We start from the raw sequence: 26,491 nt of genomic DNA on the forward strand, positions 1-26,491 counted from the left end.
TGAAAGAATTTGTTGATCAAGAAAAGGATAAGAGTGAAAAGAGATGGAGACCGAGGAGAGAAAGGAGAAACATCGCCAAGGTCCTTTAAAAAGTAGGAAAAATGGGATAAGTAACCTCATTTAGGAGGAATCATGTTTGTAGCCAAGAGCACTAGAAGGCAATCAAAAAGAACAAAGTAATGGCTGCTAAACAACTAAAGCTCCAAAACATATTATTCAACAGAAAAGATGCAGGAGTGGAAATTCCCACTAAGATGCTTTTGTAATTTCAGGATACATAAAAAATTATTGGGTCTAAGTCACACAAGTTGTATAAGTATCCAGTTCGATATTCATACCTTGTTCAAGTGGGCCCTGATATATCAACAGAGCAAGATCACATAGACTAGCAAAATTTCAAAAGAAAATAAAAATATATATAATATATAATGTACAAGAAATGACGTTAAAGAGGAATTACCTGCAATACAGACGGTTGGCTAAATAGCTGTACTAGGGGATAGATTTGGATTTTCCTATTCCACTATACAAGTATAAATTAGAGATGCTTTATATAGAAAATTTTACATTAAAGAAGGCCAACCAGAACCCCTCAAGGTCGGATCATGAATCAGCTATGTACAACATTATACAATCAATATGATCGACTTCACCAGAAAGGACACCACCTGAAATAGGTAAAAGACAAAGGCAGCAACAATTAGAGACTAAAACTTCCAACATTTTGGGGCAAAGAAAGTATCAAGTGTTTCATTGGACCTCTATTTAATTATAGTTATGCATTATTAAATAGAATTTTCCAGCAAAGGAAAAAGATAAAATTTTTTGTCTCTGTATAACAAGAATTGACCTTAAAACTAGATGCCAGTCCAGAATAAATAGAAGCTGGGATTTGATCAACTCATTATAACACTAGAAATGGATATGAAACAAGAGGAACAAAAATTAAAGAAAGGTAAAGCTATAAGATCATACCCAACATAATTCTGGCACAAATTTTCATGTGAACTGGCTTGTATAATGAGCTTCTGAACTTGCAATTTAACAGATAATGCATGATCCACTTCACGAGTATCTCCTGAAATTAAGGAGCTATGGTCTACTGCATGTTGGATAGAGCTGGCAGAAATTGAAGATGATGGAGAGAAGTCACGTCCAGTGAGTTTATTACTCATTCTCGCCATAACAACCACAGCACGCTCATTCAAAACCTCATTAGCATCACCAAGCTGATTAACAGCCTGCACAAACCCAATTCCAATAGTGAACATCATAAAATAGCACCATGACAAACTTTCTGTTATTTCAGATATTGTGATACCAGAAGAAGTTCCCTTTCACGAGCACCGCGTTGAGGTTGCGGCAGCTCTCTGTTTGGAGCAGATTCCTCAGCATTTACAACAGCAGGAGCATGAGTGTTTGCAAACATTGACATTTGGGGAACTTCATTGAAGTTGAAAAGACGCCAATTGATGAGAGGATCATGGACAAATGCCTGAGAAAGACAAAACCAAGATTACATAATTTATTCACCCACTCTGGTAAACAAGTATATTTATCATAAACTTTCATTAGCCGAAGCATGGAGAACTAAAAACTCTGGTCAATGTTTTTCTAGAAAGAATGATGCAATCTCTGCATTTGTAGTGATTTTTAGCCAGTACCTATGTCACTTTCAAGGTTTGACCAATTATTGTATGTTGGCTCCTCCTAGTGACATGGCTTATAAAAGCATAAAATAGAATAAGCCACTTCAAATCCTACCTCCATCATGGCCATAACGCTATCCTTGTTTATCCGAAGAACTTGCATCACATTTTCACAAGTCGAGCGGAAATTGCCTTCTATACCACTAACCTCCATTGCTTTCACAAGCATTCTCGTCAAACGGAAAGGTACCTACATCAAAGAAATTCATACAACTTTACTTCATTTAAAAGCACAAGACATTAGGCCATAGTGAGCATCATTTTTAAAAACTGCACCTTTTCAGGGAACTTCTCCCGGTTCATTGAAGCTTCAAAACAGTCTCCAAAGTCAATGTGCAAGATCTTCCCACTGGAAAACAAAAAACATAAGATAAGATCCATAGATTAAAACTTACATGACATTCTTCTGATCACTACCTACCTATAGCGGTGAAGCATCAGGTTACTTGGGTGTCGATCTCCTAAGCCAAGAAGGTAACCCACCTGAAACAAAAACAATGTTTAAAGTAACCTATCAATGAAAGGAGTACAAAGAACTATGAAAGGAGTAAAAAGACAATGAAAGGAAGACTTATACAAGGCAAAGAACCCCTGATTTTCTCCATTGACCAGTACCTTGGACTGGGACAAGGGTGCAAGATGGTCACTACTATTTGACTAGGTAGGACCCAACTACTTATTCTATGTGCATTTTCATTCATCTCACAAATGCAACAGAAAGTATTCTAGAATTTTTTCTTCAGAATAATCCAACAACAGGGGTAGCTTATGATTTTGGATCATCAGAAGATGCTTAAGAATGCATGTACGGCAAAGAGTTAAAATGCTTCTAAACACAGGGCCAAACCCTTCAGCAGAGATTTGGTTATACCACAGGAAACAGCATTCTCATTTTCCTTTTTCATGTATTAGGTACAAAATTACATAAGATAACCAAAGGCTTATCAGCCCAGATTGTTGTATACTGAATATCACTGTAAGTTTCACAAAGCGATGGCCTTAAATTTCATCATAGAAGACGTGACAATATGAAATATAAACACTTACCATACTCATGACTGCTAAACTTCTTGTATAATTTGTCCTCCTCTCCAGCCATACCTCAGAAGTGCGACTCTTTAACCAAAGAACCTGACACAAAGCATGAAGATGTTACCTTGAACAACATTCATAGTGAAAGAAAAACAATAACAAAGGGATATATTCCCTTCCATACCCTTGCTAGGTCATTTCCTTCAGTATTTTGCAAAGCGTATTCAAACACTTCCACCTTAGCTATGAGTGGTAAATGATCATAATCTGGAGCAAAACTGAGCATATATTTGTGCTCTTGGTTCAAAGTAATCTGAAACCATTGGAACATATGTGAGTAAATTAATTATAGCTTCTTCAAACAACGAATAACAACAAAACCATCTACTTTATATAAGAATATACAATGGACCCATCCATTGGCAAGTAAGATCTTGCATACCTTCCTGGCATCCCTGTACTCTCGAATGAGTTGGTGTAGGGTGTCGCAGTGTGGAACCCATTCAATTAACCCACTATTTGGAGATAATGGAATGACATCATACCGTTGAATAGAGAGATCCTTCTCAGAAGTTTTTCTTGAATTCTCCAGAAGGGTATTTACCAAACCAAATAGCTGAAATATGTGGAAGTCCAGAAGTTTTATCCATCCAAAGGTATGAGTGGAAAATGGATGCAAGAGACATCAGCAACAGGAGCAAAAGAGTCTCATCTACCCACACAGTGCAGAAAAACAGTGAAAAGAGACTACCTGCATCACACGTTCATCTTGGCGCAGATCTTCATGTCCCTTCAGCAAAAAAGCATAATCTTCCCCATCACTCCCATGGATAGTCAACTTTCGGGGTCGCTGTTTAGATGTTATAACAACAAGCTGGCGTGCAAATGATGCAATTGTCACTACTGGTAAATCTGATATATGAACAGGGAGTTAAAATTAGTTTTAAAAATGCAAAGCAACCACTGAACATTCTCATGAAACAGTGAATTTAATCTTACCAGCACGATATGTCCCAGGAACAGCAAGCTCCAAATTACGGCATTCTAACAGCTCCGGAGAAACAGACTATTTTTTAAAGCAGCACAGTAAAGTTAGTTTCATTGTCAGACACTCAAGATAAAAACAAAAAACTAAAGATAAAACACAATCTTCTTACCTGCAGGTCCAGGGTAGTAAGGGTTTGAAGCTGCTTGTCTATCCGTCTGAAAACATGGTAATAAAGATCCCATGCCTAACCAAAACAGAATTCAAATAATTTATCACCTGATTCTCAATAATGATGTAACAGTAATATAAATTGATCTTCAACAATAAAAACACTTTCATTACTATCAAACTAACTACTAGGATACTCCTACAAATATTATAATTCATTTTGAAAATAACTTCTTTTATTCTTAAAATAATTAAAAATTACATGTTCATTTTATTTATTACGAGTTTATTACAGTTAGTATTATACTAAACCACTTAATAAATAATTTTAATATTAAAAATCCATGTTACATTGCTACAAGATCATAGAATTTAAAAATATTTGTTGGTAGGGCATTAAAGTGCAACAAATTGAAACCACATACCCCAAAATATCAAGAGAAAAACCATAGACCCTTACGTGAAAAGAGTCCAAGCACAATGCACTTTTTTGTAACTACCTCTTTATTTAATCCTATAAGCTGCAACATGCAGAGACCAATTGCCTCAGCTAAAAAGAAGTGCTTTTTCCTACCGGGATGAACCTAAATGTGGTGCACCATTCAGCCATTTTTAATGGAGGGTTATCACACAACTTTGCAGTAGACATTTAGTGGGTCATTGGACCGTAAATGTATCCATCGAATACAACCAGAAAAGAGAAATGAGCCCTAAAAAAGTAATAAGAAAGGGAAAAAAAAGAAGGAAGAATCGACTTCTAAACCAAGGGCAAGAACTTGTACAACTGTGCACACAAATATGTGACTGATCCCTTAAATGCTTGGACATGATGAGAAGTCCTTATAAAATGCAATTAGACATAAAGCTATTATCAAAGCATCCAAGGACTAAGTGGGAAACAATAAACACAAGAGGACAGATTCAAATGGCGCGCGTTCTTCCAATGACCACTGAGACCAAAACGAAAATGGCAGGAAAAGAGAGAAATAATGCAGTGCAATCAGGTACCTAACTCTGACATCCTTGAGCAGATGGATACAGGTCCATGCATTCATACACACACAATAAAAGAAGGTGCCACTATCTCTTCACCCTAGAAAAAGGGAACTTAAATAAAGAACCATCTACTGCAATTCATCAGGTTGCTATACCTGGGTAAGCTCAGCCTCCTTTACGGTTCTCCTGTAATTCATGCAACATTCCCAAGCCTCTAACAATTCATGTCGATATGCCTATAAAAACAAAACAAGAAACTGTTAGACTACCTTGTAAAATCACAGAGTTCTTTGAAATCATAGGTTAACAAAGAAAAACAGAAGATCCCAATTGACAAATGAATGTCCCACGAGGAGAAAGTTCTTTGAGACGAATCTCAAGGCGTGGAATTTTGGATTGGAGCATAGCACCATAGGGCCATAGATATAACAAAAAAGAAAAATAGGGAGCACAACATATCATGTCAAAGAGACTCAGATGAAGCAGAAGAAAGGGGTGACTGAAATAAATTAATCTGCAGGTCTGCCCTATTGACATGTTGAGAAGCCAAATATATGCAGGTAGAAACTAGATAATAGAAAGAAATAAAACGGTGCCTACAAAAATCTCTCGATGAGACCATATTAAATAAATAAATAAATCTCCTAAGTAATCCACACAGAATAGAAATCCTTGTTAACCAATAATCTTAAGATCTGAGGCTATCCTTGTTAATTGTTAGACGAAGACAGCTGGATCCAACACTTCATATTCAAATGATGGTTTATGATCCGAAATAGTTCCAAAGTAAGAAAAAGAAGATAACAGAACTAGTATAGGCATATGCATAAAACCTCGATGAATGCTCTCTCCTTTATGGTGGTATCCTCCCTCATAGCACCTTCCTCAAGCATTTCATGCAAAGGCTCCAAGACCTTCAGCATACCCTCAATGTTATGTTCACCAAAATACAAGCGACTGGCTTCTTCCAGTCCCTCATGCCACATTTCATGCCAAAGTATTGCAACCCTGATTAGTTCCTTTGATACAAGTTGTGCCTGCATCCAAAGGACTTGTAAGAAAAACAAAAGCACATCAAACAATCAATAAATATTAGAAGTTGACTAAGTGATTAACCTGATCCACAAGTACACCACTATGCTGCCTAACTTTGTCAACCACTTCTTGAGCAGCAGCTTTACGCAAATTGCTTATGGATTTACATGCTACAAGAAGAGGATACATAAGTGCCTGCAAAAGAATGTGCAATTTCAATGCATTTAGGAATTTCTTTCCTTGGATAACTGTTGTATATTGTTACAATTTACTGAAATTTACATTCAAAGGACAGAAGACAATATCTTACACTCGAAAGGAGAACAAACAATAATATAACATTTATGCTATGGAAAAGCATTATTATCATTTCATAATGCAAAATGCAGGACATGTATTTTTTTTACAGGATACCAGGGAATTCAAATTAGCGAACAAGTGATCTAAGTAAAACAAACAAAAAAATAAATAAAATAAATAATAACAAAGAGAGAAAGGTGTGGATAGTCTTGTTCATTCAACATTCAAATTGCATTACATCCTAATGCATAAAATTAAGATGTGCAGAACAGAATTCCAATAGGAATTTACAAAATTCAGACAAGCACAGTTCCAAAGCCCTACACACCTAACAGGAATGTTTATTTCAGTTCTTTCATCGAATCTTTCCACCTAAACCACTTAATATACTAAACTGGAGAACAGAAAATAACCTGGGGATGACTTTGCCCAATTCGCACCAAAAGTGATTGTATTAGTTCTCTCACAGCATGGTTATTTGAATGTATCCTGGCAATTATTTGAGGTAACACAACCAGCCATGTGTTGATATTAACATGCGCAAATCCTTTCTGCAGTGCCATTTGAACTTCTGCAGTAGCTCCATGGTTGAACCATAAAGTAAGAAGACGAAGTATATCCTGAAGCAGATAGCACAATTCAGAAGAGTGGATAATCACCATCTAAATAATAAAATAAGAAGCAACCAAATATGACAGGACAAACAATGGCTTAAATGATATGTGATATAGTGCACCACTTTCTACCACTATTAGAAGAAGATTACCCTCTCTGGTATCAATACAACTTCTATAAAAATATCAACCTCTAGAGCTCTCTTGCCTTTCAGGAAAATGACTTAAGAAATATGGGTCCCAAAGGAAAATAAACCAACATTTCCTTCCCTTTCTCTTGTTTATAATTTTCCCTTCTCTTCCCAGACAAGAAGAAACACTATTCCATTCTATTTTCCTAAAATATTTTCTTTCTCCAAATATTTTTCCTTTCCCAAAAACAGGCTGTATGTTAACATTTCTTTCTATCAAAGCATCCATATCTGTATCAAATTGGCTTGACATAAAATTAAAATCAAAGCTTGACATGAATCTCTGCTATTTTCAGATAGAAAATAAAACCTTAAGTTTCTATTGAGTTCTTATTTTTAAGAAAAAAAGTATTAAGGAAAAGAAATATAAGACTGCAGAAAAAAGTTCTACTAAAATAAATGACATGGCATTATTTTGGCTGCATCTATAAGAGTTTCAAGTAGCAAGCAGCTCCACATCCAAAGAAATCCTTTACCTGTAAGCTATCATCCACCCCTTTAGCATTTGCTGCACAAGCTATTGAATGAAAATACCCAGTGACAGCTGCAACAACAAATTGTGAAGCAACACTTGGAAACCCTCTAAGAGTATAATGAGACATCACTGCTGTATTGAATAAAGCCCAAGTATGCCATGCTTTGGCCCATTTTGTTGCACACTGTGTGGCATTCCTGAATGCAGCAAGGATTTCTACAACCAAAGTAAAGAAAGAAAAAAAAACCATGAGAAAGATTGAACTTTACTTGAGCATTTTTTTCCTCCATAGACAGAAACTTCTTCTTCATCATAACTTTGTTTAATTTTTTAAGGTGGAAAGGTTGAGAGGTTAACCACCTTGTATGGAATCATCATCCAGTCCAGGAGAAAGTGCCCACTGCCAGTTTCCAAGTTCAAGATAGACACGAGCAAGAAGGGGGACATTTGAACTTGTACCGCTCATTAAACCAGAAGGTGGAACAGAGTGAATATTTGGGGAACTCGAAAGCTCTATCGCCAAATTCTGTTGCAATATTTGACATCCAACAAAAATATGCAACTAAATCATAATAGATATCTCATCATACTAGTACCAGTGGATGCTCATGAAAACTGATGCACCAACTGAGAAATAAGGTATCCGTACCTGTAGTCTAGAAAATGCTTCTTTTCTCTTGTGATCTTCCCCAAGTGACCATTGATATTTCAAGTATGCGAGCATTACTTGAGGAGGCCCATGGTATCTCACATTTTCGGGACATTTCTCAGGGTCATACTGAATAGGCAAATGAAAAAAGAAACCCAATAAGGACAAGTGCGAATCAAGAAAAATAACTAACATCTTTGTTGGTTCCATCCAAAAGCACCACCATTGACCTGCAAGAGTTTAATCAAAGTTGATCTAGCCTGACTAATTCGATTATTTTTCCGACAAAGAGAAGCAAATTTGAGCCATGTGTCAATGTCTTCAGTTGGGGGAAGCACCAGTGCTCTTACAACCAAAAGAGTTTGCCAGACCTGAATATTTAATTATAATCAAGGTTATAAGCAACAATAGAAAGGACTTGAAAAATGAATATATTGATTGTACAAAATGGCTTAAAATAGAAGCACTTTACTAGAACAATTCTAAGAATGCTTAGCAATTATATTAATTGTGGTTCAAAAATTTGATAATTTTCATTGAAAGTAATTAGGGGTCTATATACAGGACTATACTCTATAGACCAGGAAATAAATCTTCACCTACCCTAATTTACATAAATCAAGCTAACAAAAATCTTGTGCAAGTTGGTGTGGTTCTATTTAAAGGACTTGTTTATCGAAGATTCACACATGGGAAAAAGAGAAAAGAAGCCTTAGAAGCAGAAGCATCTCAATGAAGAAAAATATATTATCATTCAGTTGCGTTGCGTCATCTTAGTTGCTCACATGTTTGTTATTGTCATGCATTTTAACTTTTCTTCTTGTTGGTCTATGTAAATATGTATCAAGTTGTTATTTCATTATTTTGGGAAGAAACTTCTTTGGTCCTATAAACAAGGGAGTGAATAGGAGTTAGTGGGAAGTTTGTTGGAATAGGGAATATTGACCTAGCTGTAAATATAGGAATTCTAGGCTACATTAAAGGAGATTAGGCAAATCATTAGGCAGATTTCTTATATAGCTGTGATTATGTTCTTTCTTTATTTAGATGATGTTTGTACCTATATATATATACACAATGTAATACATGTAAATTAAGAAGCAATACAACCTATCTTTTCTATTTATTTGCATGGTAGTAGAGCCATCCGAAAAAAAAAAAAAAATCCCTAGCCTCCTCAAAGAAAAATCTAGCCACTGGAATTCCACCATGCCTGCAACTCCATCTGATGGGTCAGTCACTAATCCTACTTCTGAAATACCTACTTCATCCAATCAACAAAAAATCTTAGCCACATCTGATTCTCATTCAGTCCAAATAACTACTGTTAGGCTGAATGGAGAGAATTTTCTACGCTGGTCTCAGTCTGTGCGTATGTATATTCGAGGTAGAGGGAAGAGTGGATACTTAACTGGTGAGAAGAAAGAACCTGACATGGATGACCCATCCTATTCTTCTTGGAATGCAGAAAATTCCATGGTTATGACATGGCTAGTCAACTCCATGGAGGAAGACATAAGTTCCAATTACATGTGTTATCAAACAGCAAAGGAACTTTGGGATAATGTCAATTTAATGTATTCAGATCTAGGAAATCAGTCTCAGATATATGAAATCATGCTAAAACTAGGGGAAATCCATCACGGTGAGGATAGTGTCACCAAATATTTTAATTCTCTGAAACGTCTATGGCAAGACTTGGACTTGTTTAACTTTTATGAATGGAAATCCACTGATGATTGCAATCATTACAAAAAATAGGTAGAAGATGATCGCATTTTCAAATTCCTCATGGGACTTAATGTGGAGTTTGATGAAGTGAGAGGGCGAATCATTGGGAGACAGCCCCTTCCATCTATTGGCGAGGTATTTGCTGAGGTTCGACATGAGGAAAGTCGCAGGCTGGTTATGTTGGGGAAAAAAGGCTCAAACAGCAGCACTGAAAATTCTGCATTAGCAGCAGCTGAATCCTATGCAAGAAAAGTGAAGAAATTTGATGAAAAGCCCCGTGATTGGTGTGACCACTGCAACAAACCAAAGCATACACGTGAAAATTGCTGGAAACTTCATGGAAAACCAGCTAACTGGAAGGGAAAACATTAAGGCAAGTTCAATCGGACTCCTTCTGCGAATGAAGTTGAAGTTGTCCCCTTCACTCCACAACAAGTTGATCAAATACTAAAGCTGCTGAAATCTAATTTTGGATCATCTGGTGCTCCTAATGCTTCCTTGGCACAAACAGGTAGAAATTTAAATGCCTTATCCTTTATGAGTCTAACTGCTCCATGGATCATAGATTTTGGAGCATCTGACCATATGACAAGTGTCTCAAGTTTATTTCATACTTATGTTCCTTGTTCTGGTCATGAAAAAATTCGTATAGCAGATGGTTCTTACACACCAATTGCTGGTAAAGGTACAATCAGTTTGTCAAAAACCTTGACTCTTAAATCTGTCCTCCATGTACCTAAACTTGCATGTAATTTATTATCTGTCAGTAAACTGTCTAAAGATTCCAATTGCCGTGTCATTTTTTGTGACTCCTATTGTGTGTTTCAGGACCAAAATTCGGGGAGGAAGATTGGCAATGCTAGGATGATAGATGGGCTCTACCATTTTGAAGCTGCAGCCTCCAAAGATGAAAAAAACCTCATGGACTAAGTAGTGTTAGTTCTATCTTTGTTAAAGATAAAATCATGCTTTGGCATTATAGATTAGGGAATCCTAGTTTTTTCTACCTTAAAAGGTTGTTTCCTACTTTATTTAAAGGAATAGATTGTTCTTGTTTTCATTGTGAACATTGCATTTTATTAAAAAGTCATAAGCACATTTATCATTCAAAGCCTTATCAACCCTCAAGGCCTTTTTATTTAATTCGCAGTGATGTGTAGGGTCCATCACGGATCCATACTTATTCGGAAAAAAAATGGTTTGTCACATTTATCAATGATCATACTCGATTGTGTTGGGTTTTTTTAATGACTAACAAGTCTGATGTTAAGACAATCTTTCAAAATTTTTACGCTATGATTGAAAATCAATTTCAAACTAAAATCAGTACCCTACATACTGATAATAGTACCGAGTATTTCAATGAAACGCTTGGGAAGTTTTTAAAAGACAAAGGTATTCAACATAAATCTACTTATGTTGATACGCCCCAACAAAATGGTATAACTGAGCACAAAAATAGACACTTATTGGAAGTGGCTTGTGCTATTATGTTCTCTATGTATGTACCTAATTATATATGGGGAGAAGCTATTTTAACTGCATCATATTTGATTAATAGAATGCCTACCCGTGTTCTTGATTTTACTACTCCCCTTGAATGTTTTCAACGTTACTTCCCACAACATCGTCTTTCATCCAATTTACCTCTTAAGATTTTTGGTTGCACAGCCTATGTCCATTTATCTAGCAACAAGGATGAATCCAAACTAGATCCAAAGACTGAGAAATATGTTTTTGTTGGTTATGGATCAAATAAGAAGGGGTATCAGTTTTTTAATCCCCACAATAAAAAGGTCATAATTTCTATGGATGTTATCTTTCTTGAAAATCAGCCTTATTTCAACAGGAATTTTCTTCAGGGGGAGCAATTAGAGGAAGAAAATAAATGGGACAGCATTGTTTTACCCAAAATTGTGGCTTCAAATATTTTTAAAGATAAAACTTCTATTTTGTCAAGCAATATTGAATCTATGACAGAAAAAGAAACACTTCCAAATAATGAGCGTGAGGTTCTTGTATATACAAGGAGAAAGGATCACAAAAAAGGTAGAGAACTCATCATCTCCTCAGCACCTAGTCAATCCACTCCGAATTCAGGTACTTAAGATTCTCCTCAAAATAATGGTTCTTTTGATAATCCTCAAAAATCACATGAATATTGTGATCTTGATGTCCCTATTGCACTTAGAAAAGGAACCCGTTCTTGTACTAATCATCCAATTGTAAATCATTTATCTTATAATAAACTCTCCAAGAGTCATGGCATTTGTGTCAAAAATCTCAAATCTGTTTATTCCAAGAAATATTCGGGAAGCACTTGATGATCCAAATTGGAGGATGGCAGTAATGGAAGAAATGGGTGCGTTGAAAAGGAATGGGACATGGTAAGTGGTAGAACTCCCCAAAGATCAAAAAACTGTTGGTTGCAAATGGGTTTTTACTGTAAAATGTAAAGTAGATGGCAATGTGGAGAGATACAAGACTAGGCTGGTGGCTAAGGGGTTTACTCAAACTTATGGTATCGATTACCAAGAGACCTTCGCTCCAGTAGCCAAAATTAACTCTATACGTGTTTTATTGTCTCTCGCAGTTAATTTCAGCTGGCCACTACACCAACTAGATGTGAAAAATGCCTTTCTCAATGGTGATTTAGAAGAGGAACTGTTCATGAGTCCACCTCCTGGATTTGAAAAATCTGTTGGCAAAAACAAAGTTTGCAGACTTAAGAAATCTTTATATGGCCACAAGCAATCCTCAAGAGCATGGTTTGAACGATTCGGGAAAACAATGAAAAAATATGGATACAATCAAAGTCAAACACACCACACCAGGTTTTATAAACATTGTAAGGAAGATAAAACAGCAGTATTGGTTGTGTATGTTGATGATATGATTTTAACTGGTGATGATGAGGATGAATTAGCTAGTTTAAAGAAAAAGCTAAGTCGGGATTTTGAGATCAAAGACCTAGGGGCATTAAAGTATTTTCTAGGCATGGAGTTCGCAAGATCACGAGAAGGAATTTTTGTGAATCAAAGGAAATATATCCTTGATCTACTAAATGAAACAGGTCTTCTAGGTTGCAAAAGGCAGCTGAAACTCCAACGGAGGTGAATCTCAAATTAAATCCTGCAAAACCAGAGGACATAACTGAAAAGGAGAGGTTTCAGCGTTTAGTGGGCAGACTTATATATTTGTCACATACTCGTCCTGATATAGCATTTGTAGTAAGCATGATTAGCCAATTTATGCACTCAGCAGGCCAAGAACACTTTGAAGCTACCTATAGGATACTTAGATATCTAAAGGGAACACCTGGAAAAGGACTGATGTTTAAAAAATCTGGTCATTTGCAAGTGGAAGTCTATAGCGATGTTGATTGGGCAGGTAGCACTGCAGATAGAAGGTCAACATCAGGGTATTGCACTTTTATTGGAGGAAATCTTGTTTCCTGGAGGAGCAAAAAACAAAATGTTGTAGCACGTAGTAGTCATTTGAATTCAGATCTCTTGCACATGGAATTTGTGAAGCAATGTGGATTAAAAGGTTACTAGAAGATTTGGAACTACTTATTTCCCTCCCCATGAAAGTCTATTGTGACAACAAAGCTGCTTGTTCCATTGCATATAATCCAGTTCATCATGATCGGACTAAGCATGTTGAAGTTGACAAGCACTTTATCAAAGAGAAAATTGAAAGTTGACTGATTTGTATTCCTTATATTCCTATATCTCAACAAATAGCTGATATTTTTACCAAAGGACTACTGAAAAGACAATTTGATTTTCTAGTAAGCAAGCTGTCAATGGGAGATATTTTTCAGCCAGCTTGAGGGGGAGTGTTGGAATAGGGAATATTGACCTAGCTGTAAATATAGGAATTCTAGGCTACATTAAAGGAGATTAGGCAAATCATTAGGCAGATTTCTTATATAGGCAGATTTCTTATATAGCTGTGATTATGTTCTTTCTTTATTTAGGTGATGTTTGTACCTATATATATATATACAATATAATACATGTAAATTAAGAAGCAATACAACCTATCTTTTCTATTTATTTGCAAAGTTTCTTAATTTGGAGTATGATTTTGTACTGGAAACTGATATTTAAATAATGAAAGAGAGAGAAGCAGTATGATTATGTTTTCCAAATTAAGGGTTAACATTTGAGATCGAGAAGTTTATAGTAAATCATACATAGAAAAAGAAGAAAACCAAATAAACCAGAATCTCTGTTGGACTTTATAGTAAATCGTCTAATTACTCGATCCATTAGCAGGGGCCATGAAAAAGATGATGCATGTGAGGAACCAGCAATCTCAATTCACGCAATATATAGAGTTCATCTTCAACAAACCATGCAAGTTGAAGGAGTAATAAATGGGATTTCTTTTAATGTGTTAATTGATTCAGGAAGTACTCATAGCTTTGCTGACAGCATGTTGTTTGAGCGTTTGAGATTGGCCAAAGAGAATAAAGAGGAGTTACAAGTGATGGTGGCAAATGGGGAAAAGCTTCTCAGTCTGGGTTTATCAAAGCAATTCCATTGTGTTTGGAAACACAATTTTTTCAGCCAGATTTATTCTTGTTACCACTTAGGGGGTTTGGAGTGGTATTGGTTGTTAATTGGCTTAAACCGTTGTTGGGACACATTTCTTGGAATTTTAATGAGATGAAAATGTCTTTTAATTGGAAAGTAAGAACAGAATTGGTGGGCAAACAACATTCTAAAGATCACGTTATTAACCACTTGGCCATTGAGGTGGTGGAGAGGGACAGAGCTTGAACGAGTTTTAACTGAATCTGACAGCATTTTTAAGGAACCAGATAGCGCCTCCTCAAAGTGCTTGTGATCATAGAATTCCATTACTTCTAGGAACTTCGCCGATGGTGGTTCAGCCATACAAGTACCCTCATTTCCAAAAAGATGAAATTGAGAGGCAGCGCCAAGTAATGCTAGACAAAGGAATCATCAAAAGCAGTCATTCTCCTTACTCTTCACCGGTGCTTTTGGTTAAGAAAAGGGATGGTACATGGCGATTTTGTGTGGACTACAGAGTGTTGAATACAATAGCAACAGTGGAAGACAAATTTCCAATACCAGTGGCTGAGGAATTATTAGAGGAACTCTATGGAGCCAAGTTCTTCACCAAGTTGGATCTTTGTTCTGGCTACCATTAAATATTTGTGTTTCTTACTAATACTGAAAAGACAGCCTTTCGCACTCACCATGGCCATTTCGAGTTTTGGGTCATGCCATTTGACCTATCCAACGCACCATCAATTTTCCAGGCTCTAATGAATGAGGTATTTCAGTCATATCTCTACAAGTTTGTTCTGGTTTTCTTTTTACGACATACTCATATATAGTATGTCATGGGATGAGCATCTTTATCATTAGCGGTTGGTGTTTTCAGTGTTACGCACTCATAGTTTGTTGCTTAAGAGATCAAAGTGTTTAATTGCCCAACAAAAGGAACAGGTCTATTGACAAGTGACATGATACACTAACAAATCATCATCTTCTGTAGTACCTACAGGAGAAGATGGAATAAAAAAGAAAAAAACAAGCTCATGAAATGTAATATCAACAAATACCAATTACCTATTAAGACTAGGACAATAACATCTATACCTCTTCTATAGACGAGAGTACCCCAGAAAAACACAGTTTAGTGACTTCAAGTCTAATTTAGTGATACGTTGACGAACATCACGAACAAAAACAAGTGCTACCAAAAATGCAAGGGTCAATAGGGAACAGTGTTTAAAGGGAAGATTGTATTGTAAGGCGTCTGACCATGAAGAACTGAAGAAGGCATGCAATTAATTAAGAAACATGCGGTTGACACAGCAGCAGCCCAAAACTATTTGGATACATGGGTTTGAAAGAGAAGAGCCCTAGCTATCTCAAGAAGATGTATGTTCTTCCTTTTCGCAACCCATTTTGGGAAGGAGCGTCAATACAAAATAATTGAAGAAGTATGCTATTACTACGCATAGAAGTCTGGAAAGGATGAGAAAAATATTCCTTAGCAGTATCACTTCGTACTATTTTGACAGAAGCATTAAATTGTGCTTTAACCTCAGCACATAAGGCAATAAAATGTGATAACTCAGAACAGACTTTCATTAGATAAAGCAAAGTCATACGAGAAAAGTCATTAACAAAGTTTACAAAATATTTGAACCTAGTTTTGGACATAACATAACAGACCCCAAATATCATAATGAACTAGCTCAAATGTTGTACTAACCCTTTTATTGGCACGAGGAATAGAAGATACACAATGATGTTTAGCAAATTGACATGCTTCGCACTCTAAAAACGATACATGTGCAAACTGAGGACACAACTTATTTAACAAAGGTAATGAGGGATGAGGAAATCGACAATATGCTTCAAGAGGCAACATTGGAGTAGGCAACAGGCCAAGGTATCTGAACATTCAAAATATAGAGACCTAATTCTTGTCCTTTACCAATAACCCACTTCGTTATAAGATCTTGAAAAAGGCAAAAATAAAGAAAATATAAGATGGAGCAATTAAGAGACTTAGTAATTCTGCTAACAAACACTAGATTAAAGGAGAACATTGGTAGACTTAAGACAGACGTTAAATAACGTGTTGAAGTGGGATTACAAGTGCCAGAACTAAGAACAAAGGAAGTAGAACCATTAACTAATGTAAAGTAGAGTTGTGTGGTTGAAAAGTAGAAAGAGCGTAGGATTACCTATCATATAATCTGTAGCACCTGAATCAATAACCCACTGGGTGGAAGAAGAAAGAAGACACGTGTTTGATTTACCTAACTCGGCAATGGCAGAGATGGACTGAGATGAATTCCTGAGTGCTTCCTGAGACTGGATTAATTTTGCATATTCATTGGCTGAAATGGTAACAGTCTTATCAAATACAGATTCCGGAACTACAGTGATAGCCGCTAGACTGCCGGATTTTGACTTCTAAATTTTTCCTTTGGAGCTTTCGACACTCACATTTAGTATGCCTAGGCTCATGGCAGTAATAACAGACAACTCCCTCTGACTTCTGATTCCCAACATCACGACTGTTATTACATCCTCCTTTACTTGTCTAAGGGTTTGAACGACTAGTCTCAATCCCATTGTTACGATTTACAAGAGCACTGGGTTGCTGAACCTGAATGGCCATTGAGTTGGTATATGTACAAAGCACTCTCGTAAAGGTTTCATGTAATGAGGAGATTTCAGCACTAGCAAGAACCTGGGATTTTGCTCCTTCAAACTGAGAATCAAGACCAGCCAGAAACTCATAACTGCCATCTGGTCACATTGAGTCTGCTAAACTTTTACATCAAGGCTAAATGGCAATATTGCATTCAACTCTTAATAGGTCCTAAAATTCATGAAATAAGCCTGAAGTGGCTGGCCATGTTGCTCAGCATGATAAAACCCCTTACAAACGTCATAAATACAGGAAAGATTCCCTTTGTCAGAGTATAGAAACTCCAAGTACTCCATTAACTCTTTGACGGTCCCACAGTGAGTAAATAAATTAATCACCTCGGCATCAATAGAATTTCTAATTTGCAAAAATAAACATGCATCAGTTCGAATCCATTCCTGGCAAGTATCATCTTTAGGAGGATCGTTAGGAAGATGATCATCCTGAGATATACTTGATCTTCTTTAGTTTGGTGCACCACTGTGGCAGCACTGTTCTTGCAGAACAGTCTAAGTGAAATCCAATACACAAAATACACGAAATAATTTGATCTATGGACAGCATCGTTGTGGTAAAGGCCGTAACGCCAGAGGAATCATTACCGCAAGGCATAGAGGGGGAGGTCATAAGCGTTTATACCGTAAAATCAGTTTGATACTTAATAATAAGTTCAAGGATCAAATTAGAGTAAAATCTTGTTTTTAGCACACATTAGTTTGTGTCTAATTAAAATTCTTTTACTTGTTTATATCTTCAATATTTTAGCATAATTTAGTCCAAAAATAATTTAAACGTATTAAAATTAATATTATTAAATTACTATGTAGTTAAATTTAATTTTTTAAATAAAATAAAAAGTTGTTATTTTTATTAGACATTAAAATCAAACTATACTAAAAATAAAAAATTTACTCGTATTAATCTAATTTGAAAAAAGCTCCATTTTTAACATACAAGATTATCATGATATTCTTCATTGATAGTGGACTGGTCAACTCGATGTCTAGATTATTTCGCTAGATTAAGATATGAATGTTTAATTTAATTTTTACTTTTGTATAGTTTAACTATAATATATAATAAAAATAATAATAAAATGATATTTTTTAACTACAAATGTTTATTTTATATTAATAACTAAGACTAAATTATATAATAATTTAATAATATTATTGTAAATATAAGTAGTTTTAAAACGTTTAAATTTGCTTGAATTAAATTGTATTAAAAATAAAAAATTAGATCAAGGAAAAGAATATTAGATTTATTATTTTAATTAGACACTAAAACTAACTTTTAATAAAAATGAGATTTTACTCTACTTGGATAATAAAATTAATTTAGACGAGTTTGATACTTGATATAAAGTTTAAGAGTTAAATTATGCACTTAAATTACCAGTTTAGTCTTTCGATTAACACGAAATGAATTAGTAGTTAGTTTTATTAAAACTTAAAGGGATTTTAATGTAATAAGAAAATTGCAAAGACCGACTTGTGTAGCCAAACCACAAAAGGTAAATAGTATTAAACCCATATTTTTATAAGAACTTTCCACTAGATAATTCCAAGATAACTATAACTAGGAATTGATTAATTTTTCATCATGAAGTTCAGCAATTTTGTTTGTGTTTGCTTCCTTCTTTACATCAGCTCCCGACTCCATGGAATTACTTAACCTTTCCCGGGTCTTGACTGTTTACCCTTCAAGCTTTTACAATTCAAGAGGCAAGAAGAGATGTTCTACGGCACCTATATCTGTTCTGATATTCTCATGGTAGAGTGAAGAGATCTGAGATCTGAAAATATCAATTTCTGAAATGGTAACATATTCCACCTATCTTTACTGTATAGAATAATTAGTTTTATTTGGATCTACTTTTGGTTGAATCTTACCCTTAAAATAATCATATACCTAAAATAAGGCTGTATCTAAACCAAAAATCTAGTGTTTATGATTGAAAACTAAAAGCTTGTACGCAAAAGCTATCATATTTTACCATGCATATTATACCCTACCTCTTCAAAGTTAACATCACTATAATATTTCCACACTAATACCCTCATTTATACCTCGCTAATCTTCTCTGCATGCTTGTTCACCAACCAATGCTCACTTCTGTACTTTATAGCCAAAGAATGAGGATCTTATAAAGCTTTCCATTCAACTTAAATATTTTTTTGCAAACACATAAAACTTCTTCTAGCGGTTCTTCATTTTATTTATCCTGGTTTAATACTCTAATCCATTTTCCTTACTTCAACTGTCTTGTTATATAATAAAGAGTAGGTATCAGAAATGTGTGCAATGGGGGATTTCACCAACCAATGCTCACTTCTGTACATTATAGCCAAAGAATGAGGATCTTATAAAACTTTCCATTCAACTTAATTATTTCTTTGCAAACACATAAAACTTGTTGTAGCGGTTCTTCATTTTATTTATCCTGGTTTAATACTCTAATCCATTTTCCTTACTTCAACTGTCTTGTTATATAATAAAGAGTAGGTATCAGAAATGTGTGCAATGAGGGATCTCTGAACCATCCGAGCTCAACCGCCATTATTGACTTCCTTGTTATTGCAACAACTTGCAGTATATATAATTCTAATTCCAAAATCACTTAATTCTACAATCAAAATTGCTAACATTGTCATGGCAACATCATTCTTCAAATATGAATATAACCATCATGCTGCTAACTAAAGATTAAACTAACTTCAATTTGTCTGAAGAGAGTGTAGTAAGAATATATCATATCTACCTCAACATTACGTTTTGCTCCTTGAATTCGCTCAGTCCACATATTGCGAATAAGGGCCCGTCGTCCTTCAGCCACTGGATTTCCCACAGGAAGAGTACAATAGTCAATTACCTGTAAGGACACATGTTACAGCTCCATATCATATAACTTTCTGTATATAAAAGAAAGTACAACAAAGAACAAAAAATAGCATCTAAACCTCCTCCAGTTCTGACAACTGCTGAACTCGGACCATATTACTGTAGGCACGTTCATAGCTCTCTAAAACCTGAGAAAGATAATGCATGAAGACATCAGGAGTTGAATGCAGTGGGCATTCACGTCAAATTATGGGGGTAGGGGAAATAGGGAGAAGGGAAAAGTTGCACTCATAAGTGCAAAAGAGAAGTTATACTTTATTATACTCCCGAACCTGTCCCGGGTATCGTTTCATGTGTGTACTGTATTGACATTTTTAATTTTACATTTTAATGTAGATAAGAGTAAAACAAAACTTTAAAATGAGAAAGGAAATAAGAAAAGGACAAGTAGGGACATAGATCCCAGTGGGGATTGAGATTAGCTCGAGTCCTATTGCCTCTCCGAATTAAACAATTTAGAGGGAAATGGGTCAAAATAACATACCAAAGCAGCAAGTTCTGTTGCTAAGCACTTTCTAGCTCTCTCAACATACTCCCGAGCTTCATCATACTATAACAAACCATGATACCAGAACAAAGTAAAATAGTGCCCAAATAACTCAATACAACAAAACAAAATCTAGGTAAGGTACTAAGCATACCTTTCCTCTACGAACTAATAAAACAGCCCTGAAGAATGTACCACTGCTACTTCCATCACCAGTAGCAGCAGTATTACCCAAACCCCGGAGTTTAGTTTCATCACCATCATCCAACCGATAAACATATTCTGCCATTTGATCCCACTCTCCCATGTTCCAAGCAGCATTAGCAGCCTGGGCCAACCACATGAAAATATAAGCATATGTGCATGGATATTTATTCAACTGCATAAGAACCAGAAACTACCATTGGTGCCATTTCTAATCGGGCAGATGGCTCTGCTGGAGTCCAATATTCCTTGCATAGGTTGTTAAGCTCTTCCCACCGAGCTAGTGCAGCAAGACATCGCATCCTTCCTACAAACACACTGCGATGATAAATATCTAGACTCTTCATATTCCATGTGAACTTCTAAAACACAACGAAAATGCAAAATAAAGATTTTTCTTGCTCCATATGATTTTAGGAGAATCAGAAGGGGAGAAGAAAAGAAGGAAAAAAATTATTAACTAAGTTGGAAAAGCAATCCAACATCTAAAATAGATTTAAATGATGAGCTCATTAACTTGAAGCTGCATATGGCTATATGAGACCAAGCTGCAGGATGTTTACAGAACTAGTGGTGTTCTACATAATTAGAGAACTTGATTTGTCGATTACATTACACCAGCAATTTACAGCTAATTTAACTGCAGCAAGATATTTCACCATCATGACAATGTTGCCAACAGTGGTGGATAACAGCACATGAAGCTTCTCACATTGTGGAAAACGGCAAGGTTACTGACAGATATCACAGCACAAAAATACTCGAAGCAATTCAGGCTTGAAACATACAGGTAGACCAAAGTTACTTTTTGTTTTATCTATAACACATCAAGTTAACAGTCCGAAACATCTCAAACAAGAATATACCTTTCAATGGTTCAACAAGAAGGGTTAACTAGCTGCCATTTGTAACCAAGATTATGTCTAGAAGCAAAAACCTAAAAATAATACCAAAGTGGGGTTAAGGATAACTAAAGCAAAACAGTTTTCAACTCGTTTGATGACATGAATTCCAGATCCCAGTACAAAATACTAAAAAGGGCACTTTGATGATTGACTCCAACTTGACATCTTGTCAGGCTGTTCCGGGGCCTATGTAGAGAGGGATAATTCATGTCCAAGCACACAGCCCATACACAACTCTAGATACAGCAACTTATGTTAATTCTGAGAAGGTTCTTATAATTAATTACAGCACAACAAATCAATAAGCTAATTACAGCAGGAAAAGAAATAAAAAAAAAGCAACAATAACAGCTATTAGGACCTAGTTAATACAGACCTAGTGTAGCTTCCAAGACAAGATGAGGACTTGATGCTTGAGCAGCTTTTGCAGTGTATGCTTTGAGAGCATCATCCCACCGCTGCAATTTCTCATACCTGAATAAGAACAGAAAGAGAATAATAATAACTTTTTCTTTTTGACCTATAGCTGCCGCTAGTAATTTAGGACAGAAGGAAAAAAATTTCCTTCAATTGAATCAGTACCAGGACTCCTTCAATTGGACATCAAGATTTTGTTGGGCATATGTTAGTATTCCAACAGCAGCCTAAGAATCACCAATGGACCAACATAGAAATGATCAGAGATAACAGAAGTGGAAATTATCAGAAGTAAAAGCCGCGAGAATAAATCATTTAAACTTAATTTCTGAAAGAAAACCTCATGCTGATGCAACTGATTATTTATATGTATAAGAGCTTCAACTACAGCAACAGGATTAGCATCCATCTTCTTTGAGCGAGCACCTTCAAACTCCATTTCTTTGTAATGCAGAGCCTTTGCAAATGCACGACACTGTAATGAACCAAATGTATCAGTAAAGTTCTTAATGCACAACCAAAGACAACAAAAGCATCAGGATTCTGCAACTGCAGAAGTAGTGTACGGAGAAACAAAACCTTTTCTGCAAGAGCACCAAGCAGACGGATATCAATTGGAAGAGGCTTCTCGTCATGCTCCATAAACTCTGCCTACAAGGAGAAAAAATATATAAACTCGTCTGAAACAAACAGGACTGGCCCAAATAAATGTCAAGAATAATCCAGATGAAGATCAGGTGTACCAAGTTAAGAAGTGTTGCTAGAATTTCAGGAGGAATATTTGGAGATGAAAATGCCATCTCCAAACTTCGAACCAACTGTTTCTGACTACCCTCATTCAGTTGTGCCCAACAGCTAACGAAACCAGCAGCAAACAACTCCCGCCCAAGAAAAGGCTGTGGAATCAGTGAATTAGAATGACAAGTAAGAGAGGAGAAGCATACATGACCACTTTACCTGTAGTTGTGCAAGCCTGGCACAAGTTCGTAATGCTGGAGATGGTGACTCCTTTAGAAGTTCAATGCTGAAATGCCTCATCCATTCTGCCCAATCTTCCTTGGTACTGCGCTGAGAAGCCTCTCCAGCTGTGCGCAACCGACCATCATTGACCTGGAAATAAGTTCTGCTATCAGAAAACTATATAGCCAAGACAAAGCAACAAGTAATTCAATAGAAAAAGCAAAATTTCAATTTATTGCAGAAGTTAGCTACTACTTTATTTCCTACAAAGTAAGCACTAAAATGTTATATATTATTACATTTAGGAACACTTCTTTATCCAGATTATTGGGGTCATTACATGAAAATATAGTGGTAATTCTTTTAAAGCTATGTTGCAAGGGCCAATATCTGCAGGAGCAGTTCAAAAAACATAAAATGTCCACCAAGCCAAATTGTTTATTTTCTCGGACGGAAGACCACTTTACACGAAACAAGTAGCCAAAAAGAAATAGTTATCCGGCTTTACGCTTGTAAAAGAAATGGGGAAACATTAAATTATTGCTGTAGCCGTTCCAGTTTCATCCAGGACGCAGTATATGTTTCCTCTTCATTTCTTCATGCCAAATTTTTTATCATGTGCAAAGGATGTCTGAGGGTGATCGATGAATGTGGTTTAATGGCCTAAAGAGCTGGGCCATTATGTGTTCGACAGAAATATATTATCATGAACAGTCAGATAATTCTAGTTACCGAATGATCAATTCTAAAGGTACATCCAATATATACTTTCACCACATTCTTGGCTCTGCTATACAGTCTAAAAGTTCTCTGGTTGTTTTTCTAGATTTAGTATTTTCTTTTCTTTGTTCCAAATTATTTTATTTCAAAATGCCTCTCTTACGTACAGCGCATATGTGCTGCCTTCAGAATTTTCACAATAACTATTCAATTAATATGAGAGAAATGATCATCTACAAAATGCTAGTTCGTTATGTTAGATTTGAACCAACACTATGTTACAGTGCAAGGGCCATGTGTTGAATCATCTCTCTCACAAATTAGTGATTGCATCATTGCATTTCCCTTTCATACGTCACATCATAGGCAATGCAACTCATATCTCTAGTAAAAGCTCCTTTTCATAACTCACGCCAAAGACGACACTCAAAACTATGATAAGAAGTAATTAACCAAAACTATGCAATATATATCCCAATTTTACAAAATTACTAGCCAAAACTCTGTGCATATATCATGTTTGGCATACTATGTGCACAGCTTGGGTTAAGGAAAAAGATCCTGACGTAGCAACCTAGTTTTCTCCATGATTCTCCACAGGACAGCATGACTTGGTAGTTAACTACACATCTATAGAGGTAAGGTACACTCAACAGCATTAATAGAACTCCCTATACCTCAACCAAGAGAAGAAGAAAAAAATTACCTGATGTCCTCTAAGTTGCCTTTGTCCATCGGTCCCATCTTCGTAAGGATCATTGTCTGCATCATTTAAGGGGTCACTTACAACCTCCACTGGAAGTCGTCGGCTCAATCTTTGTGCAGCTGTGCTCCCCAAGATCAGAGGTTCACGCCTCCGTAAACGTCCTTCAAATTCTTCAAATTCTTTATGCTGAAAATCCAATAACATATTAATTTATAGTACGAACTGCCCAGCAAAAAAGAGAAACCAATAGAAGGGAAGACAAAGAAGAAGATGAGATAATAAGTGTTCTAAATGCAGACCCGTAATCGATGCTTCAACAAAAGTTTGTGAATTGATGGGATGAAAATGGTGAAGTCTTCCCCAAGAGCATGTGCTAAACAACAAAGTGCATCAACAGCGTCTTTCCTGATCTCATCATTCTTCCTGTTAATTAAAAATTTACATTTACGAATTCATGAAGCAAAAAAAATATTTTAAGAAGGAAAAAGTGGGGATTCCAAAATCCGAAAGTTCTACTATCTTTCTAACGTAGCAGTCAAAACATTTTTGATAAGCTTATCCAAATTATCAAGTATATAGAACCACAGAAAATATCAGCAGGCAAGAGAGAGAGAGATTTGCAGATTTAGAAAGGGACCACTGTTTCCCTTTTCCTGTCAATATTAGAAGGTGGTTAACCTTAAGAATACAAGGAAAAAAATCATTATACAGTGGCACCTAATGGCTTTTCTTTTTCCCATAAATGGATTACAAAAAAAAGAAAAAAATCTCTCAGAAGTGAAGAAAATTTGAAAAAGAACAGAAAAATGAAAGCAAAGCAATTTACTTCTTCAAATCCACCTTTCATTCATACATTCCAAGACCTTCTCTTATTGTCAGGGACGATACAATCTATGATTAATCGCAACATAATTGCGAAGCATGGTTAAAAATCAAAAACTTTGACACTAGTTAGGGGTAATATCAAACTGGAATACTCTAGGAAGTGACAGACCACAAATCAACTAAAAGAAAATCAGTTATGACTGAAAACAAGTGAAAATGAAAAATTAAGTTGTCTCGGTCCCTATTTATTCAGAGGTCTTACTGTATAGAGTTTCCTTTGCTGTTTAAGATGATTAAATCATACAGCAGCCCTCCTATGACATCACTCCCACAAGGTAAAGCAATAGCAGATTTAGGTAAAACTATAATTTAATTAGGTGTATAGTAATAGGCTAATGGCAGGAACAGGCCAATAGTCAAATATGCACAAATAGAAAACAGCCACATAACTTGGAAGTATAAGAAAATCTCAAGGGAGAAAAGCAATTAAAGATAGTTTTATTATAAAGCTTAAAAGACTCTGTTTAAGTAGAAATCACATAATTTGACACGAAAGTTTCTAGCAAAAGATGAGCAGTAACAGGATTGAATGGAAAAGAAACATGGTTGATTTCAGGCATTTACTAAAAAAGCGGTTTCAAAAATGCAATTACACATGACGAGAAGCAATTTTCTGAACACGCAGGGGAAGTAGAGACCTACCCATCCAGGACCAGCTTCAGGTGATGCACAAGAGCAGAAATATGACCAGTAACCTGATGAAGAAATAGGCAAGAAAGATTATCTACTGGTTACCAAGAAGATGTATGTGCATAGTAGTTCTTTTATTTATGCAAAAAAGAATTTCAATTTTGTCCAACAGTACGACAAATATGCCATATCTTGATTGGATCTTTTCATCAAATATTGCAAACCAATGATTTAGATAACAGTTCAATAGTTATCGACAATACAGGTTAAAAGCTGAAAATAAAACAAAAGGGCTAACTGAACCAAAAACAGAAAACAGAAATAACAGCAGAAATAGAAGAACATTCTAAAATCTATTTGACTGAGAAAACCTGAGGACCCACCTGTACCCGAGGTATCAATCTTGTCAATGTTTTGATAGCAGCACGTCTTATATCCACAGAAGCATCCACTTTAAACAACCGAATAAGTGCAGGAAGAAGTAGATGCATATGCTCATCCAACGTCCCTACATTATTTAATTGTGATGAGAAAGTCTTAAAGGCCGCAGCATAAAAGTCTAGAAGAACAATT

The 26,491-nt window shown here is 35.8% G+C and overlaps 1 protein-coding gene across 3 annotated transcripts in view; it reads right to left on the reverse strand.

Moving 5' to 3' along the window:
• Positions 1–394: 394 nt before the first annotated feature.
• Positions 395–26,491, reverse strand: part of LOC8258060 (serine/threonine-protein kinase TOR) — a 40,866-nt gene continuing 14,769 nt past the window's right edge. For all 3 annotated transcript variants that reach the window (XM_048372054.1, XM_048372053.1, XM_048372055.1), the window contains 35 exons: positions 26,302–26,426; positions 25,931–25,983; positions 24,703–24,826; positions 24,404–24,589; positions 22,975–23,127; positions 22,761–22,913; positions 22,597–22,668; positions 22,358–22,492; positions 22,183–22,244; positions 21,977–22,074; positions 20,893–21,002; positions 20,646–20,819; positions 20,489–20,554; positions 20,064–20,132; positions 19,865–19,975; positions 8,388–8,528; positions 8,158–8,286; positions 7,869–8,034; positions 7,510–7,724; positions 6,642–6,848; positions 6,010–6,123; positions 5,727–5,930; positions 5,049–5,129; positions 3,899–3,973; positions 3,741–3,807; positions 3,493–3,653; positions 3,184–3,357; positions 2,926–3,054; positions 2,757–2,840; positions 2,131–2,192; positions 1,986–2,058; positions 1,765–1,899; positions 1,322–1,495; positions 976–1,241; positions 395–668 (listed from right to left, as the gene is read on the reverse strand). In XM_048372054.1, coding sequence (XP_048228011.1) covers positions 650–668; positions 976–1,241; positions 1,322–1,495; positions 1,765–1,899; positions 1,986–2,058; positions 2,131–2,192; positions 2,757–2,840; positions 2,926–3,054; positions 3,184–3,357; positions 3,493–3,653; positions 3,741–3,807; positions 3,899–3,973; positions 5,049–5,129; positions 5,727–5,930; positions 6,010–6,123; positions 6,642–6,848; positions 7,510–7,724; positions 7,869–8,034; positions 8,158–8,286; positions 8,388–8,528; positions 19,865–19,975; positions 20,064–20,132; positions 20,489–20,554; positions 20,646–20,819; positions 20,893–21,002; positions 21,977–22,074; positions 22,183–22,244; positions 22,358–22,492; positions 22,597–22,668; positions 22,761–22,913; positions 22,975–23,127; positions 24,404–24,589; positions 24,703–24,826; positions 25,931–25,983; positions 26,302–26,426 — 4,367 coding nt within the window. In that variant the 3' untranslated portion in view covers positions 395–649. The remainder of the gene's footprint in view (positions 669–975; positions 1,242–1,321; positions 1,496–1,764; positions 1,900–1,985; positions 2,059–2,130; positions 2,193–2,756; positions 2,841–2,925; positions 3,055–3,183; positions 3,358–3,492; positions 3,654–3,740; positions 3,808–3,898; positions 3,974–5,048; positions 5,130–5,726; positions 5,931–6,009; positions 6,124–6,641; positions 6,849–7,509; positions 7,725–7,868; positions 8,035–8,157; positions 8,287–8,387; positions 8,529–19,864; positions 19,976–20,063; positions 20,133–20,488; positions 20,555–20,645; positions 20,820–20,892; positions 21,003–21,976; positions 22,075–22,182; positions 22,245–22,357; positions 22,493–22,596; positions 22,669–22,760; positions 22,914–22,974; positions 23,128–24,403; positions 24,590–24,702; positions 24,827–25,930; positions 25,984–26,301; positions 26,427–26,491) is intronic.

Source organism: Ricinus communis, chromosome 3 (genome assembly GCF_019578655.1).
Source record: "Ricinus communis isolate WT05 ecotype wild-type chromosome 3, ASM1957865v1, whole genome shotgun sequence".
NCBI lineage: Eukaryota > Viridiplantae > Streptophyta > Magnoliopsida > Malpighiales > Euphorbiaceae > Ricinus > Ricinus communis.